At 27.7% G+C, this 17583-nt stretch overlaps 3 protein-coding genes across 33 annotated transcripts in view; 1 reads left to right on the plus strand and 2 right to left on the minus strand.

Moving 5' to 3' along the window:
* Positions 1 to 344: 344 nt before the first annotated feature.
* On the minus strand, positions 345 to 3820 carry LOC101488592 (protein CELLULOSE SYNTHASE INTERACTIVE 3-like). 30 transcript variants are annotated; one of them, XR_003474457.2, is made up of 5 exons: positions 2864 to 3817; positions 2159 to 2275; positions 1660 to 1760; positions 1412 to 1504; positions 345 to 820 (listed from the first exon to the last, which is right to left on the minus strand). XR_003474457.2 is itself a non-coding variant. In XM_073364155.1 (4 exons), the coding sequence occupies exons 2-4, from the start codon at positions 3038 to 3040 to the stop codon at positions 1451 to 1453; spliced, it is 348 nt and encodes a 115-aa protein (XP_073220256.1). In that variant the 5' UTR covers positions 3571 to 3818; the 3' UTR covers positions 345 to 1450. The 30 variants fall into 30 exon arrangements, 9 of the variants coding, with proteins under 9 accessions (XP_073220256.1, XP_027193043.1, XP_027193042.1 ...); XR_003474454.2 differs by having other exon boundaries at positions 345 to 838; XR_003474453.2 differs by having other exon boundaries at positions 345 to 848.
* A 3722-nt stretch (positions 3821 to 7542) lies between these two features.
* Positions 7543 to 17583, plus strand: part of LOC101488940 (uncharacterized) — a 15087-nt gene continuing 5046 nt past the window's right edge. Inside the window, exons 1-2 of one of the 2 annotated variants that reach the window (XR_012161514.1) lie at positions 7543 to 7720; positions 7908 to 8296. Coding sequence is in view for 1 of the 2 variants with exons in the window: in XM_004512831.4 (XP_004512888.1) it covers positions 7543 to 7720; positions 7908 to 8215 (486 nt within the window). In the remaining variant the exon portion in view is untranslated. Of the gene's footprint in view, positions 7721 to 7907; positions 8471 to 17583 lie in introns of those variants that run through there. The other variant, XM_004512831.4, reaches the window with a different exon arrangement.
* On the minus strand, positions 16460 to 17577 carry LOC101489263 (ABC transporter A family member 4-like). The gene is made up of 3 exons (XM_004512832.4): positions 17534 to 17577; positions 17317 to 17405; positions 16460 to 16853 (listed from the first exon to the last, which is right to left on the minus strand). The coding sequence occupies exons 2-3, from the start codon at positions 17395 to 17397 to the stop codon at positions 16689 to 16691; spliced, it is 246 nt and encodes an 81-aa protein (XP_004512889.1). The 5' UTR covers positions 17398 to 17405; positions 17534 to 17577; the 3' UTR covers positions 16460 to 16688.

Consider the following 17583-nt stretch of genomic DNA (forward strand, 5'->3'; position numbering starts at 1 on the left):
GGTGTCTAATTTGATCCTAGTTATTGAATTCCTTTATTAAATTATTACCGAATTCTATTTATTATTCTTGCCCTAATGTCTTAGTGACAGAATCTTTAATTCCAAAGTAACCCCTAATTCCTTAGTAGATTTAAGATTATAATTAAGCATTATCGTATAGAAATCCTCTTGTAAATTATTGCTTTGCAACTAATTTAATTGGTTTCATGACCTGCGCCTATGTCTAGACTACAAATTCATGAATTTCTCATCTCAAGCATTCATAAAGTCCACTTCCGTTTCAAAATACAAATCGTAGAACATTTTAATGTTGATCAAGCAATAAAAAGCATTAAGCACAAATATGAGAAAAATAATTCAATAAACTCATTCATATAACTAGAAATCAAATCATAAAAATAAGGGTTTCATCTTATTACACTCATCCCTAACAAATAGGGTTTAGTTACTCATGACAGAGATAAAAGAGATAGAGATTAGAGAAGAATTACAAGAAGGATTCATGAATGATTCTTGATAAAACTGCTTCAATGATGTTAGAAACGACCGTCTTTGAGTTTCTATGCTAGGGCACAAGTCTCCCAACTTCCCAAGAGTCAAAAAGATCCCTAAAACAGTGAAAAATTGCGTTTTCATGGTTGGAAGGCTGGAAACGCGCCTCAGGCGCGTCTGGCGCGCTTCAGGCGCACAACATCTGTTGTCCGACATATATTGCATATTTCGCCTCTTTTGAGTCTGAATTTGGTTCCGATGTCTTCATGAACGTTGTAGCTCTGGAGCTTAGCTTTCATGTGCACTTGGGTTGACTCCAATTGGACATCTACAACTCAAGAGATGGCTGAAATACTCTACATAGGTCATGTTGATTTCTACCAAAATTCAGCACTGCACTAAAACAAAGTAACAACACAAAACTCCAAAAAAATCCCTACTTAATCAAGGAAATAATAACATAAATGTTTCATTAAATCAAAGAGCTAAAATCAACAAAATATATCAAATAACTCCTTAAATTAACTAATGATTAAAGATAAATAAGACTAAAAACAATGAGAAATATGCATATGATGAAGAGTCATCAACTGTTCAACTAAAGACGGGCTCGTATAGAGTTAATTGATCAAAAAGTGTGTGTGTGTGTGTGAAACGTTTCAAGCATACTCTAATTAAAAAACTGATAACTGTAATTTCATCAAATCAATGTAATTTCCCCTAAAAAGTTCACAATGAAAATTAGACTGAAAACCAACAATCATATTGAGAAAACTAACTACATATAACAAGCCTCAACCTAACAAAGAATAAATGAAATTAGTGATTATTATGCATAAAAGAGTCTAACTTAAAGTCGCCCGATGAGGTTTTGTATACAATACTTAACACAAATTCACAATTATGTCAAAACTGTTACCATAATTTAAGTTGTTTGATGACTAGGCAGAAGAGTTCTTCACTGCATATGCACGACATGCTGCCAAACCAACAAATGTCTTTGCGGTCCCAACTGTAAATTCAACATATAAAGCTATTTTACCAGTCAACACCCTTTTTTTTACCAATTAACAATCAACACTCGAACAACAGAAAAATGAATATTTAGCAAACTTGTAGTGTGTGCATCTTGCGTCAAGTTCTGGTAAGAAAAGTTCAGAGAAACACCTGAAGCAAAAATAAGAGAGTTTTGCAGAAGTTGATAGTATTGCTTTCCTTTCTTCCAAAATTCAGTTTATGGGATGCTCAAATGAGAGTGTTCTGCAGCCCTAATATGATTAAGACTGAATAATCCAATAATTAAGACTGAATAATCCACTAATTAAGACTGAATAATCAACTTATGTTAGTGTGAAGGTGAAAAAGGAGCAAAGTAAAAATTGGTTTTCAACCGACAGTGAAGCACATTTCATTTTCCACCACCTCAATTTTTACATACTCAAAAAAGAAGACTAAGTAGATCCATGATCCATCAAAGACAATTTTTAAAAGAAATAAGCAAAGATCCTCTCAAGAATCAAGAAAATATGAGTATCCACCATATAAAGGAATGTAGTAATTCATCCTTTCAGAAAAGGAAAAGGTAAACACTCACTTACTGATTACCGTGCAGAAAAATAGTCAAATAGAGAATGAGTAATCACTTAAAGAATGTATATATAATTACCTTCCCAAAAGTATTCTTGCTTTTGCATACCATATGGAGCTTTTGGCCCTTGGGAGGTATATCAAATGCCCATGTGAATCCTTCTTTCCATTCCGGAGAAGTACTATGGTTCACTACCTACCAAATGCAAAAATATAAATGGCATTTGTAATCTTGTATGATACAATAAAATCCTCACTAGAGACCACAGATAAATCAATTAATAAATTCATATATAATGTTGGAATATTGGAAAATGAATTATGCAGTTTGTTAGGTTGCCAATTATGGAAGTCTATGATAGAATCAACAAGACCAATCTGAATTTATTATGTGGAGCAGAGGGCACTATATATCATGTTTGAATTCAAACAGAAACGAGTAATGCATTCTGTTATTGAATGTGAAACTGAAATTGAATTTACAGTTGAGAAGCTTCAGTTTAGTATATATTTATTTATACACTCAATTGATTCTGATTAACCAAGTCTAATAGCCATTCAGCTTATGAGAGTTGTCACAACTGTAACAAAAAGAAACTATAACAGAGAAACAATTCTGCACAGACAAATTAGAGTACGTAAATGTATTCTCACAAGTTATAAGGATAAAAAAAATTATATGAATAGTTTCCGCTTAAAAAGCAATTGAACTTTAACCAAATACAAAGGCTAAGATATATTATTGGTGTTTATGCAGATTTTTTTAAATTATTCACCGGAGTACCTTGGTTTGTTTTAGAGGGCTATTGCCTATGGTCAACTGGCAGAATGCATTAGTGCTTCCCATTGTTTGCTTGAGGTTGTTTCCACGTTTAATGGTGACAGTCAAACAACCTGGTGAGTAGTGCAGAAGAGTATTCGCCCTCTCATGGAAACTTGGTGGGCAGGTTTTCGTGAGCATCTGCAAGATGGGGATGGCTTCAGCGGCAATCATGGCTTGAGATTTTGCTATATCTATTGGCATGGTCGACCATGATTGTTTTAGCAAGAAAAAGGTGTCAAGTGATTACTCATTCTCTATTTGACTCTTTTTCTGCACGGTAATCAGTTAGTGAGTGCTTACCTCTTCCTTTTCTGAAAGGATGAATTACTACATTTCTTTATATGGTGGATACCAAAGTCAGTGTAAATTGATATTTTAGATTAGCACTCATATCAGCTCAAAAACAGAACAAATCGCAAACCGACAACCTCATTCAGCAAATCGTGAATTAATGACACTTAACAAGCAAGATTACCAAAATAAATAATGAAATCGCAAACTGAAATGATTTGGAAAGAGAATAGAATTTACTTGCTATTGCAAATCGCGAAGTGAAACGAGAGAGATGAATTTAGGGTTGTTCGAAATTGAATTCAGGGTTTTTGGGGATTAGGGTTTGTTGAAGATAGTAGAGAGAAAGAGGTTTGAGAAAGGATGAAGAGATATACTAGTGGTTTGGACGCAGTGGGAGGAACGTGTAGGATTCCACGCGGCGGAGCAATTGTCGATTGAAACGCGGCGTAGCAAGAATGGCGCAGTGAGATAGCGAACAAGACAACACAACGAGAGTGGCCGGAGTCGACGAAGGGAGTTGCAATCTGGAGGAGGTTGGAAGAAGAAAAAGAAGGGTTTAGGGTTGTCTAGGTTGTAATTTTTAATGAATGAGTTCTTTTTGGTGTTGAGAATGAACAAATTTTGGGTTTTCACATAAACCTTTTTTTTTATAAAACTCAACACAAAAATTTTCTAAAAAAAAAAAAAAATTATCTACGCAACCCTTTTACAACGCTTTTTGTAAAAGCGCTGTAAATTGAAGCGCTCTCCCATAGCTTTTACAGTGCTTTAAACACAAGCGTTGTAAATTAAAGCGCTGTAAAAATAACACGAATAAATCTCACAAATTTAAGTGGATTGCGTTTTTTTTTCTTTATCCACAGACTTTTTAAATGTTACCTACGGAATAATCGTCGAAATTAATTAAAAAAAACAAATTATTTTTTTAGCAATAAACAAAGTTTTTTCGTAGAAAAAACTAATTTACTCACGGACTAACATCCGTGGGTAATTTTTCCGTATGTATACCAATGGGTAATTTTTCCGTATGTATACCAATGGGTAATTTTTTTGTATGTATACCAATGTTTTCTTGTAGTGTCCATAAAATGAGCTTTGTTGCCTCCATAATTCAATCTCCATGAATATTCTTTGCAAATTAGAGGACCAAATAAAAAACTAAAGTACCAAATAATCAACAATGCAAATTAATATAAGAAGAAATAAAAAAAATTGTATCATATAGTGACTTCAATGTATACTTAATAGAAATTTTATTTGTCTCATTCAATATCCACACCACAAATACATGAGCAAATAAATAATGAAAAAAGTTTAATAGTGTATTATCACATTCTTGCAAGTGAGAAATGACAAATAATAAACACTAATTCTTTGCATCTTTTTCTCCATATAAATTCATTTAAAATTTATGCTAGAATTGACTGAAACTATTGTTATATTACTATAACTTTGAATTTCTTATTATTATTATTATTATTATTATTATTATTATTATTATTATTATTATTATTATTTTTATGTAAGAATATATCATACTACTTGAAAGTAACATTTATTGCTCTGTGAAAAATAAAGAAAAATTACTAGTGCATGTTAGAAGTATTTTCAAAATTCAAAATTATTAAAATAATCAATTACTATATAGGATATGACCTTTTTTTCTTTTCATTTTCTAAATTATATCAAATTTGTCGTTTGGTTATTTAATATTTTTTAAAAATTAATTAATTGTCATTGTTATACTTAATAGAATAATGTAAAAATTTAAATTATTGAATATAAATTATTATTTTTATTTGTATATCTATTTTATTTGATTTGATATTTTTCGTTTAATTACTATTAACATATCAAGTAAGTTTGTTACATGTAAACTAAAATAAATTCGATAATTTTAAGTGTATATTCCAAACAAAAAAAATTGACTTTAATTTTGTTTTATAAATTTAAAATTATTATTGTATTTATTGTCAAATATATTTAATATTGTATTTATTTCGGTCCAAATCCACAAAGTCCCTAATTCGACGAATTATTGTAAGTTGGTCTCATTGAAGCTGCAACTCCATTTGTCTTTAATTATAAATATATTTTGTAAAACAATTGTTCTTAAATATAACTACAATTTCAAATTCCTAAGTATATATATATTTCAAAGATATCCTTTATTAATAATACTAATTTCAAATTCCTTCAGTATCTAATTTTTTTTAAATCGAGTATTTATAAAAAGAGACGACAATCATATTAAGATTTTAGCCTATAAATAAGAGTATATTTAAAATGTCATTATAGAGTGTGTATTTTTTGGACTTCTGTGATTCAAATAACATGTAGTAAACATAGTGGACACGTTTTAATTGTTGGATTAAAATTGGATCGTTTATATTTATGATTTGTTGAAAATATAATGAGTTGTTCAGTTTGATCCAATTAACTTTAATGATGGAAATATTACTATTCCGGTGGTTAAGTTATATATATAATTATTTTTTATTTTGTAAAAAAATATATATTAAAAATATATAAGAATTCAAATCTAAATTTAAGATGATGATGGAATGATTCTCTATTTAAAATAATAACATTTTAAGACTCAATAAATATTTAAAAAATAATTTATATTTATTTCATTTTAATTAAACTAACGATTCTCAATTCCGATTCTGCAAATTCAATATCTATTTTTTTACTCTAACATCAAACTATTAGAAAACGATCCTTCATTATTATTATTAAAAATAAAAGACTCTTTTATCTAAATAAAAAAAAAAAAAAAGTTAAAGACTCTTGACTCATATGAAGGATGACTTATATGTGTAATCAAAAATGTTATACAATATAGTCAATCAATAACCTTGAATTGTGGAAAAAAATACTCTAATGGGACTTCGAGAAAAAGTAAAAAACAAAGACTAAAGAACAAATAAACAGTATAATATATTATTTTCTTTTAAACATCTTAAAAAAAATTTAGTGGACATCCGATCACACTTTGATACTTTAAGTTAGAAAGAAATAAAGAGAATGATATAGAAAAAATAAAATTTTGAATAAAAAGTATAAAAATTAGAGTTCGGATCCTCACATATCCTTATCTCCCTCAATCTCTCTCAATCATCTCTATTTTTCTTAATTTTAATTTTTTTTTTCGGTTTTGATTAACAATATCATACAATTATGCATGTAAAATTTTACATAAATAAAAAAATTATTTGATAAGTTATTGAGATATATTAAAACTAACTTCTTATATCGATTCAACGAAAAACATTTGAAAATAAAATAAAATGAAAAGAAATAGAGAAAACTCACAACAAATGAAGGAGATACTTAAGTGTGCAAATCTCAATCCTTCATAGTAAATAGAAGTTTTGATGATTGAAATTATACAAATAATCAATTTAGTATTTTAAATTCGTGAAAAAGTAATTTAATTCTCTAAGTAGAAAAAGATCAATTAATTTACTCTTTTTTTTTTCAAAATTTTGGAACAAAATTTTATGTTTGTTTTAGTACACTAAAAAACTACTTTTTTATTTATTTATTTAGATTTATGTATATAGCTTGTGTAAATAGATTTTACATCATTATATAGCTTGTGTAATATTATTTAATTTACTACATAATTAATTATAATTTGTTGAATATATAGTCAGAAAATTATTTTTAATTTTATTTTTTTGACTAAAATACAGTAAAAAAAAAATAGACTTAATTGCGGTTTTGGTCCATCTATTTTAGCTGAATCACAAAAATAGTCCTCCTATTTTATTTCTCCTCAGTTTTAAAGTAAAAAAAAAAATAGACTTAATTGCTGTTTTGGTCCATCTATTTTAGCTGAATCACAAAAATAGTCCTCCTATTTTATTTCTCCTCAGTTTTAATCTCCAAACAGAATTTTAGTCCAAAATTTGATGAAATTTCATTTTTTGAGCTTATTTTAACCACATCATGCCTCAAGATCTTGTGGTGCAATAATTATACATAAAATCTATTATCATAAATGATATAGCGTGACTTAAAAAAATAACATTTCATCAAATTTTTGACTAAAATTCTATATATGAAATTAAAACTGAAAAGAAATAAAATAAAAAAACTACTTTTATAATTCAATTAAAATATAGGATCAAAACTGCAATTAAGGAATAAAAAAATTATTTAAATCAAACATGTACAATTAACTAGAGACCCTTTTAATTTTCTGAGAGTGAATTGATTATTAACTAAAGTACCCTTGAACAGTAACCAACTTTGTTACCCAAAACATCAACATTAGGTCATAGACATTAGACACTGGTTGAAACCGTTTCGTGATCAAACAACATACGAGAAACAAAATGTCTGCAATTATCCTCAGAAACATCTCATTCACCGCACACCGTTTTCGTCTCTCTCATCCCTTAAACTCTTCACTTCTCTCTCTCTCCAAACACACTTCGTTCTTCTCTTCTCGTATCCCACATACCCATGAGAATAATCAACAACCACTAGATGTAGAAGAGATAAGCAACGAAGGTTAAACTCCAATTTCTTACTTTTGTGTTGTGCCCCCCAACTGTTTGATATAATGTTTCTGTCAACTTTTACACTTAACTTCGTTTTTCAACTGAATTTGAACTATTACTCATTAATTATATCATCACAGTCCCAATATATTGGATCAGCCTTTTTGATTTTTGATTTTTGTTTGTCCATATTGAAGAGTTGAAGAGGCGTGTTGCAAGGCTTAAGGAAGGCGATGAGGAAGCGATACCATCGGTGTTTGAGGCAATATTGCAAAGGTATTTGACGGGGAAGCCTATCGAAGCTGATCAGGATTTGATGAGGGAAATTCTAGGGAAGGGAGAAGAGTCAAAAGATGATGATGAAGAAGATGAAGATGAAGATGAAGATGAGTTTGATTCTGATTTGGAAGGATTGAGTGATAGTGATCTTGAAGAGGAAGAAAATTTTGATCTTGATGTTAAAACAAGGAGTAGAGGCAATGAAGAAAAGGCTAAGAGGAAGTGATGAATGAACTTGCAATTGCAATAGAATATATCAAGCTATATTGTGATTGTTTTTGTGCTTATAGGTTGTAGAAGTTTTTACCTATTGATCACATTTTTGTCATTTGGTTAGAAATTTTGGCATATTATTACAAGTGTTTGTTTGGTTCAGTTTAGCATAGGTGTTGCAAAATATAGAGCTATTATTTTACAATGTTAAGATCTTCTCTAGTTGTGTTTATTTGAAAGCAAGTGAATGTGGTTGCTCATAAGCTAACTCAAGTGCCACTACTTTAGCTAGTCTTCATATTTTGCATCTATATATTCCAACTTGTATTGAATTTTTCATTTATCATAAAACAAGTAAAGTTGATTTTATCAAAAAAGGTTGAATTTAGATATAGGTTTCATTAATAAGGTTTATATTTCTTTATTGTTAAAAGAATGTATACAGCTTTGTTGACATCAATGAAGAAGTTATATAACTGACACCTCTAAATATGATTATGATTTAGTAATTTATTTTGTTGAGATGAGTGGTTTTGTTTTGGTGGGTGAATTTTAATTAGCACCTATCCCAATAATTAAAATCCTCGAATACATTTCAATTTTGTGTGGCAATTATAATCCTTTATATGTACTAATTATACATAAATTTTTTATAATGCATTTTAAAAGCTTTTCCCTTCTAAAGTACAACAGGTCTTCACTCAGCAATGCCTACTTACTATCTCTTCTTCTAAATCCTCTTTATCTTTTTATCTTTTTATTTTTATTTTTTTATATAATTCTTTGATAAATTTGGGTATTGAAAGCAGAATTTGCAAGTTTATCTGCATAATGATTTTCTTCTCTACATATGTAATAAATGATAAAAGGAGTATCCTTTAAAATATTCAAACAATGAAGTCATTGATTTTGATGCCAAAGAACAATATGAGAGGATTTGTAAGCCAAAACAACCAACTGAGAGTCTGTTTCCAACCACAGTCTTTGCCAACCTCTAGAATGAGCAATTTCAATAAAAGTCATAACACCAATAAGTTCGACAAGAAAAGCTTAGGAAAATCCAATATAGAGAGCAAAACAACTAAGAGTGGCACAAGTATAATTTCTAATGATACCCTCGCAATTAGCAAGACCAAGACTACCTTTAACTACTCCGTCAGAGTTGCATTTTATTCATCCACAACTAGGAGGGCACCACACAACCTCAACAATAGAAAGACCATTTCAAGGGCGACATCGAAGATTAAAAGTCTTTATGATATTAAAACGAAGCATCAAACAAGAGAAGTAACCTTTAGTATAAGAACCAATAAGGTGAACCTGAGAGCAAATATAGGGCAAAAAAGTTTGAAAAGTTAAGGTTTTATTTTCGAACTTTGATGACTTTTCATCAACTCTTGTTTTTTAGCACCTTGTTAACATCTTTTGTTTTAAGTTTCACTCATTTTAGTTAGTTTTATAGTTAATTGAATAAGAAAAGGAATTTGAATCATCGTGGATTATTTTTGAATGATTTGGTACTAACCCTTTATAATTGGACAAATTATCGAAGTATTCTCATTTTATTTTGATAGTACAACTCAATTACATTGAGGAACGAACGCTTGAGAGTTATAGAGAGTTAGTAAATCAATAATTACAAAGTAAAAAGAATGTGATTCGAATTCCTTAGTCGTTTTTCTTATATTGATTTTACTCTATTTAATTTGCCGTTTGTTTGAAATCACCAACCAATTTATAGTCCTCTTTGTTACTTAAGTATTACTACTTTGTTGTGTCACCGAATTAATAAAAATCTATATAAAAATAATTTTTATTTATTACTTTATTAGTTGAACGATTTGGTTAATTTGTCAAAAAGCTAAGATCAATACAAACTCCCCAAATGCCACTAAGCCAATTCCGAATTGGGAATAGTAACATGCCAAATCAACTTAGATCAACCCACCCACATCTCTCGAGTAGGCTCAAAGCTAAGATAATAATACTTTTAGACTTCATATTGATTATTTGTAAAAAAAAACTTTGAAATTTATTCGACTTTTTACCTATGTTGGCTTATAGGGAGTTATTTTTTGTTAGATGTTTCATTCCATTCATCCTAATCAAATTGTCACTATTGGAAATAAATAACAAACATTTATTGATATGAAGACCAGTCAAAAAAAAATTAAGGAATTTTAAAGAGTATATAGAAAAAGTATATTTGACTATTAATATATATCAAGAAAAAATATTTAAAATAATTGACCTTGTAAAGTTGGAGGGCGTGTATATATATATATAGAGGCACTTGACTTGGTGATTCCATATGTTTTTCTTATACGTGATTCAATGTGTACTACATATCTTTTCTTATGTGTTTTAATTATGCAAATTATATGAAACTGAAGACGAATCTTAATCCATCAATGAAATATCACATAATATCGAAATTAATATTTATTTTCATATATATTATGTGGTATTTTATTGATTTGATTAAAATTCGATATTTCACAAACAATATTTTTATATATATAAGATATTGATCAACACTTGTTGATTATAATTTACGTGTGTATCATAGAATTTAACCTCTTTTGAATTTTCCGATTTGAACTAAAAATCACCGACCATTTATACCAAACTTCAATGGTTATTTAAGTTTTAGTTTGATATTAACTTTTAAAAAAAATTGATTGTGTTTTTTATCTTATTTTTTAGATTTGGTGCTCTCTTAATAAGATCAGTCTTTAATTTATTTTTATTTTTACTTAAAAATGATTATTTATTTTGCAAAAGTCATAGTTTTTTATTTTATTTTTAAATGATCTTTATTTTATAAAAGGCATACCATTGTGTCATTTTCAAAGATAGTTTAAACACATATTTAATTACATGTAAATTTAAAATTAAGACAAGAGATTTAATGAAACTTTTATGAGTTATGTCAAAAATGAAACTAAAAATTATATAAGAACAAAAAGTGTGGCAACTTTTATTTTTTGTGTTCATGTTTAAAAGGTTAATTTGGTATAATGCTTATGTGAATTTCACATCATGACTAATTAGTTTTTTCAAGCAATATATTAAAAACTTCATTTGTGAATATTCCAATATATTGAATTAGCTTTTTTGGTTTTTAAAAGATATATAATTGACATCTCTAAAGTATGATTACATTTTAGTATTTTGTTTTGTTTTCGTGGTTGGATTTTAATTACTATCGATCCACACAATTAAAATCTTTGAATGTACTCCATTTTGGTGTGGCAATTAATATCCTTCACATGCTCTAAATATCCATAAATTTTTTATAATATATTTTAAAATATTTCGACCTAAGTTCTAGCCCAATAAATATAACTTAGATCTTAATAGGTTATCATATAAATATGAGTTTAGATCTTATTTCTTAAATTGGTTCAGCTACTTTCTCTATAAATATGAGTTTATTGAAAATTAAGGAATTTTAAGAAGATAAAAGTTTCAGTTTGTCATAAATCATAAAAGTTTCAATTAAATCTCTTGTATTAATTATTTTAGATTTCCATGTAATTCTTTTATAAAATAAGGATCATTAAAATAAAAAACTATGACTTTTGAAAAGAAATAGTTATTTTTAAACAAAAATAAACGATATATCTCATTAGGATCATATTGAATCCAAAAAATAACATAAATAGCACAATTAAAAGTTTTAAATGTTAAGATCAAACTAAAAGTTTTAATTATTAACACTATTTTAACAATTTCAATCTCATGTCCACATCGTTTTACATGAGATTCCATCTCACACAATTGTTCAAACATGAAATTAGAATTCTAGTGTTATTAATAAATGATATAACAAAAAGATGTGAGATTTTAAATCAAAATTTTTCCTATCATGATATTTATTCATTAGTTGTAAAGGGTTAAAGATTAACCGACAAAGTAAAAAGTTATAACCATTTTACAAGGTCAAATATTTTTATAGTTTTTCTTGATATATATATATATATATATATAGTCAAATATACTTTTTAATATTCCTTAATTCTTTTTGACTGACCTTAATTTCTAAATGTTCATTATTACTCCTAATAGTGAAAATTTAAATAGGATGAATGGAATGAAACATCTAACGATTAAAACAGGTTGAATCAATTTGAAAGTATTTTTTTTTACAAACAATTAATATAATATCTAAAAGTAGCATTAATTTGGCTTTAACCTTAATAATTTTTTGAGTTGAAAACTATAAAGCTTCTCTACGACTCATTGCCCAAACCAATATTTTTGAACAAAATAAAAAAAGTATATTCAAGCTTTTTTGTGTGTAAGATTGAGATTCAAAAAAAAAAATTTAATTGCGAACTTCATTGACAAGTTGTGCGGACCTGTTTTTTTTTAAGCAAAATTTATTTAAAAAAGAAAATAAAAATTGAAAATAAACCTAACCAAAAAAAAAATATTAAGAAAATAAATAAGTGTTAAAAAAAATTCCTCAAATCATGCAGATTTTTTAGTCATTGAATGGTAATTATATAATATAATTTCTTATTATATTTTTTTTCTTATCTTAAAAATCATTGTTAATACCATTGATTGATGACAAGAGTGAAAATCCACAACTTTTAGATTTTAGAGACTAGATCTAAAACACTTATGTAAAAAATCTCTAAATACATTATATTTCCATATCACTTGGTTTAAAATATTTAAAATCCCACATGATTATTCTAACCTAGGTTAAAATTTTAGTGCTCATAACAATCACAAAATCGTGAGATTTGAGATCTAAATCACAATTTTACCTAAATAATGCATGAGAAAAAAAAATCTTCAAAATCATTTCTTATCAATCTAAGTCTTTCCAAAAAAAAAAAAAAAGAAGCTCTATGTACCAATATATGTTAGTTTTTATTTAATTTTTGTTCAAAAAATAAGTTTCAAAACGGTGTCTTATGCCACATCTCTTGAGAAGCTTTATTATTTGAAACTCAAAAAAATATTAAGGTCTAAAAGTTAAGATAATGATACTTTAAGATTTCATATTGATTAATTGAAAAAATCCTTTCAAATTGATTTAACCATTTTCTTATGTTGGCTTATAGTGAGTTGTTTTAGTGGTTTGGATGTTTCATTTCATTCATGCTAATCCTAATGTTACTTTGGAGAGCAATATTAAATTATGAGCATTTATAGAAATTAAAAAGTCAATAGAAAATTAAAGGACTCATAAGAGTATATATAGAAATAGTATATTTCGCTATTTTGACTAGTATTATATATGAAGAAAAAATATTTTAAATAATTGACGTTGTAAAGTGGGAAGGCATATATATAGAGACACTTAGTAGTTCCATATATTTTTCTTATATGTGATTGAATGTTAGCTACTTATCTTTTCTTTTGATGCAAATTATACGAGATTGAAGACGAATCTTGATCGATCAATGAAGTATCATATAATATAGAAATTGAAATTATTTTTTCTTTACATTATATGGTATTTCATTGATTCGATTAAAATTCGATATTTCACGAACAATATATACGACATTAATCACTATTTGTTGGTATAAATTTTACTTTTTTTTTGGTGAATCTTAATCCTATCCAAATTGATTTGTTTTTTTTAATGAATAATATTCATGATAGGTGTTACTACTTGGTCTTTGTTTTTTAGGTTTAAAGTATTTTTATTAGATGTCAAAACTAAGTTAGTTTATAATTATTGTACAAGGATGTCTCGTTAATCTCTCAACAATAAAAATGTGGTTTTAAGTCAAACTATTTTTATATCATTAACTATTTGAAAGTTTTTCTTTAAAAATGAGGTTTTTACAAAAACAACTCATGTAATTGAAATTGTACTAAGTGTAATTCGAATTACACTATCTGAAAAAATAGGCTTTTGTTTCTGCAATGTAAAATTTGAATTACACTTGTACATAATTCAAATTGTGCAATTGAAATTATCCCTTTTTGTAATTTAAATTACATGTTTAAAACCAGTCTTTTATTTACTCTATGTGATGCATAGTTTGAATAACACATTAAGGTAATTTGAACTACCTATTCAGACTCAACCTTTCATTTACTCTATGTGAGGTGTCATTCGAATTACACAACCAAAAATTCATATTAGTGCTTTTATCATGTGTTGTTTTCACATATTCTTTGGCTTTCATATATAAATCATTTTACCTCATTTTTGCAAAAAAAAAAAAAAAAAACATTACTACTCTCTTCTTCCATCATATCTCTCATCAAAAAATATATATTTGAAAGCTCTCTGAACCATTTTTCATGGAGAAAGATTATTGAGTGATATAAGTGTTAAGATAACATTGTAAGAAGAGTTAAGTGTTCAATTGATCAGAGAATGAGTGATTGAGTTTATCATCATTCACAATCAAGGTAAAAGAAAAAGAAGGAGTTTCTTTTCATCCAATTTGAGAATAATTGGAGTTTTTAGTTTTTCATAGAATTACTAAGATTGAAGGAGTTGAATCAATAATAAGTGAAGATGCAAGGTTGAAGACTTCATAGAGGTTGAATTTGCACCTGTATAACTTGTAATTCATGGTCATTCTTGAAGCGGACTTCTAGAATTGAAGAACTCTTAGATTCAAAAAGTGTGAATCCAATGTAGCAAAAATGTTTGTTTGTTTATCTCAAAGAGTTCTTTGTTGTAAACATAACAATTGTTAGAATTTATTTATTTTTTGTCCTAAAAATTGGTTCGAGTAAGGAATCCCATACCACGTCTCTCGAGAAGTTTTTCTTAAAAAAAAAAACTTCCAACTCGATTCAACCTTTTTCTTATGTTGGCTTACAGTGAGTTGTTTTAATGGTTGGATGTTTCATTCCATTCATCCTAATCAAAATGTTACTATTGGATAGCAATATTAATAATTAAGTTTAATTATAGATTTTGTCCTCTTAATTTTACCAATTTATGAAATCGGTCTTTTTATTTTAAAACTTGACAGTTTTAGTTTTTTATTTTATTTTTTTCTAACTAAAAAATAGCAATTTGACATGTTTTAAATAAAGCGACATATAACACGATTATGTAAAATGATTAACACTAATGAAATCGCAATAAAACTCTATAGAAACAGAACTTTCAAATTTGAATCTTTTTATTTTTGTAATTTAATTAAAGCATTTAAATAGTTATATATCACGAAATTGTATGTTGCATTATTTAAAATATGTCAAATTTTCATTTTTTTAGTTTAAAAATATAAGGAATAGACCAAAACTGACGATTTTTAAAATAAGGAGATCAATTTTATGAATTTGGTGAAAATATAAAAATCAAAACTGCAATTAAATCTAATAATCAATATTTGTAGAATTATGACCGGTCAAAAAAAATTAAGACTAGTAAAAAATAATTAAGGAATCTTATGAGTATATTATATTTGACTATTAATATATATCAAGAAAATATAGACGTACAATTGACTTGGTAATTTCATGTATTTTTCTTATATGTGATTGATTTTTTTTTTTTTACTAAATATGTGATTCAATGTTTTTTTTTTACTAAATACGTGATTCATACTTATCTTCTTTTTTTTTTTATTATGGAAATTGCATGAAACTGAAAATGAATCTTGATCATCAATGAAGTATTAAATCATATAGAAATCCATATTCACTACTAGAATTCTACGTTGTTCCTGCGGATTTTCCTCCGGATTTAAGCAAATATTCCGCAGGAAAGCATGTTACCTGCGGATTTTCCGGCGGAACCTTATCCCCACGTAAAACCTTCGTGGATAATTGTTACCTGAGGATTTCACTATCCGCAGGTAAATTACCTGCAGCTAAATCCGCAGGAAACATAAACAAAATCCGCAGCAACGTCTAAGAAAACTTTAGGCAATTTCTTACGACTTTTCATACAGAAATATCTGCAGTACAGTTCCTACAAATATATTTCGCATGAAAATCTGCAGGTACACCAATAATATGTTTCGCATGAAAATCCGCAGGTAATTTCGTATCAAAATTATTTTCAATAAAGAATCCGCATGCTTAAATTTCCACATTAAACAAATTTGTCCGATTTTTTATTTATATAAAAATTTTAACTAAAAATATATAAAAATATTATTATAAATACATTTTTAAAATATTTAATATTAATCTTTAATTGAAATACTATTGCAATAATCCAAAACAAAATTTATATCATGTTTTCAAATCAAAACTAAATATTTATTAAAGCGTGATCCAACTATTGTGATAATTCTAAACAAAATTTATATCATGTTCACAAATCAGAACTAAATATTAATTAAAACATCATCCAAAAAAAAAATTAAGTATAACCAAGTACATGATACAACCAATTTAACAAAATAAAAACAAATACTACTCAATATGATCACTACCAATGTCCTCATCCCCGCTATCTTAATCAGTTTCATCGTTGGGTTGTGGTGATGAACTTGGACGAGAAGAAGATCCAACAAATCCTAAATGTTGCATCAGAAAGGTTAAACTTTTGTTGGTCTCGACCATCTCTTTTTCTGAGTTCCAGAAAGACGGTATATCTTGTTGGCATTTGGAGAGAGCTGTCGTACCATGTTCTCTACATTCTTCTCGCGATCCGAAGATGTTGTCATTGTCAACACAGAAGTTCCTCCATATCTGGCTTTTAGCTATGACAAAACATCAGAAGTAGCTATAATAAGTCAAAATATACATGGTTTAAATTGGCACTTTATATTTGTCATTAAATTGAAAAAACGGTACAAGTGTATGCAGCTTGGAGTTTTAAAGTTGCATTCAAACCTGCATACATTAACCATATAAATGATGATAAATGATCTTACTGATACCGTGCAGTTAAGGATTCTTTCATTTACGCAGTCAGTACAACATAGTTCGATCTTTACCGATTGACTCAAATTTGAGTGAGCATTTCAAATACTTTTAAAACCATTTTAGTGAACTCAAAATCTGAGTCGTTCAATCAAGATCTGATGATGTTGAGCTGCTGACTGCATAAATGTATGCAATTTGGGGAATCCGGATCAGTAAAATAACAGTTTATGGGCAAACCCATTTAATAGTTTCATTTTGAAATACACTTTGATTAAAGCATATCACTTGAGCAAGTACCTCCTTTGGATTTCCGATGCACTGCAAGTTACCATTTACAAATACTCCTAATCGATCGCATAAGGCCTCCACCTCTTCCATAGAATGTGCTGAAAGCATAAAATCAAATTTTATCATGTTATGGAATCAAATATAACACAGGCTAGCTAATATATCTAAAGCATAAACAACAAGTAGAATATAGTGCGATAAAATCCATGAAAGAGCGAGAGAATACTTGTCAAAATGATTGCACGATCCTGTTTTGCAAGCTTGATAACATTCCAT

This window comes from Cicer arietinum, chromosome 8 (genome assembly GCF_000331145.2).
Source record: "Cicer arietinum cultivar CDC Frontier isolate Library 1 chromosome 8, Cicar.CDCFrontier_v2.0, whole genome shotgun sequence".
Classification (NCBI taxonomy): Eukaryota; Viridiplantae; Streptophyta; class Magnoliopsida; order Fabales; family Fabaceae; genus Cicer; species Cicer arietinum.

Excerpts from the sequence above, each read along its gene's own strand:
- LOC101488592 (XM_027337242.2), bottom strand. The coding sequence starts at position 3,103 with ATGCCAATAGATATAGCAAAATCTCAAGCCATGATTGCCGCTGAAGCC. Across the intron at positions 2,276-2,863 it reads GCCCTCTAAAACAAACCAAG|GTAGTGAACCATAGTACTTC; the intron begins GTACTCCGGTGA and ends TGCATTTGGTAG. Across the intron at positions 1,505-2,158 it reads GCAAGAATACTTTTGGGAAG|TTGGGACCGCAAAGACATTT; the intron begins GTAATTATATAT and ends TTGAATTTACAG.
- LOC101489263 (XM_004512832.4), bottom strand. The coding sequence starts at position 17,397 with ATGGAAGAGGTGGAGGCCTTATGCGATCGATTAGGAGTATTTGTAAAT. Across the intron at positions 16,854-17,316 it reads GCATCGGAAATCCAAAGGAG|CTAAAAGCCAGATATGGAGG; the intron begins GTACTTGCTCAA and ends GTTTTGTCATAG.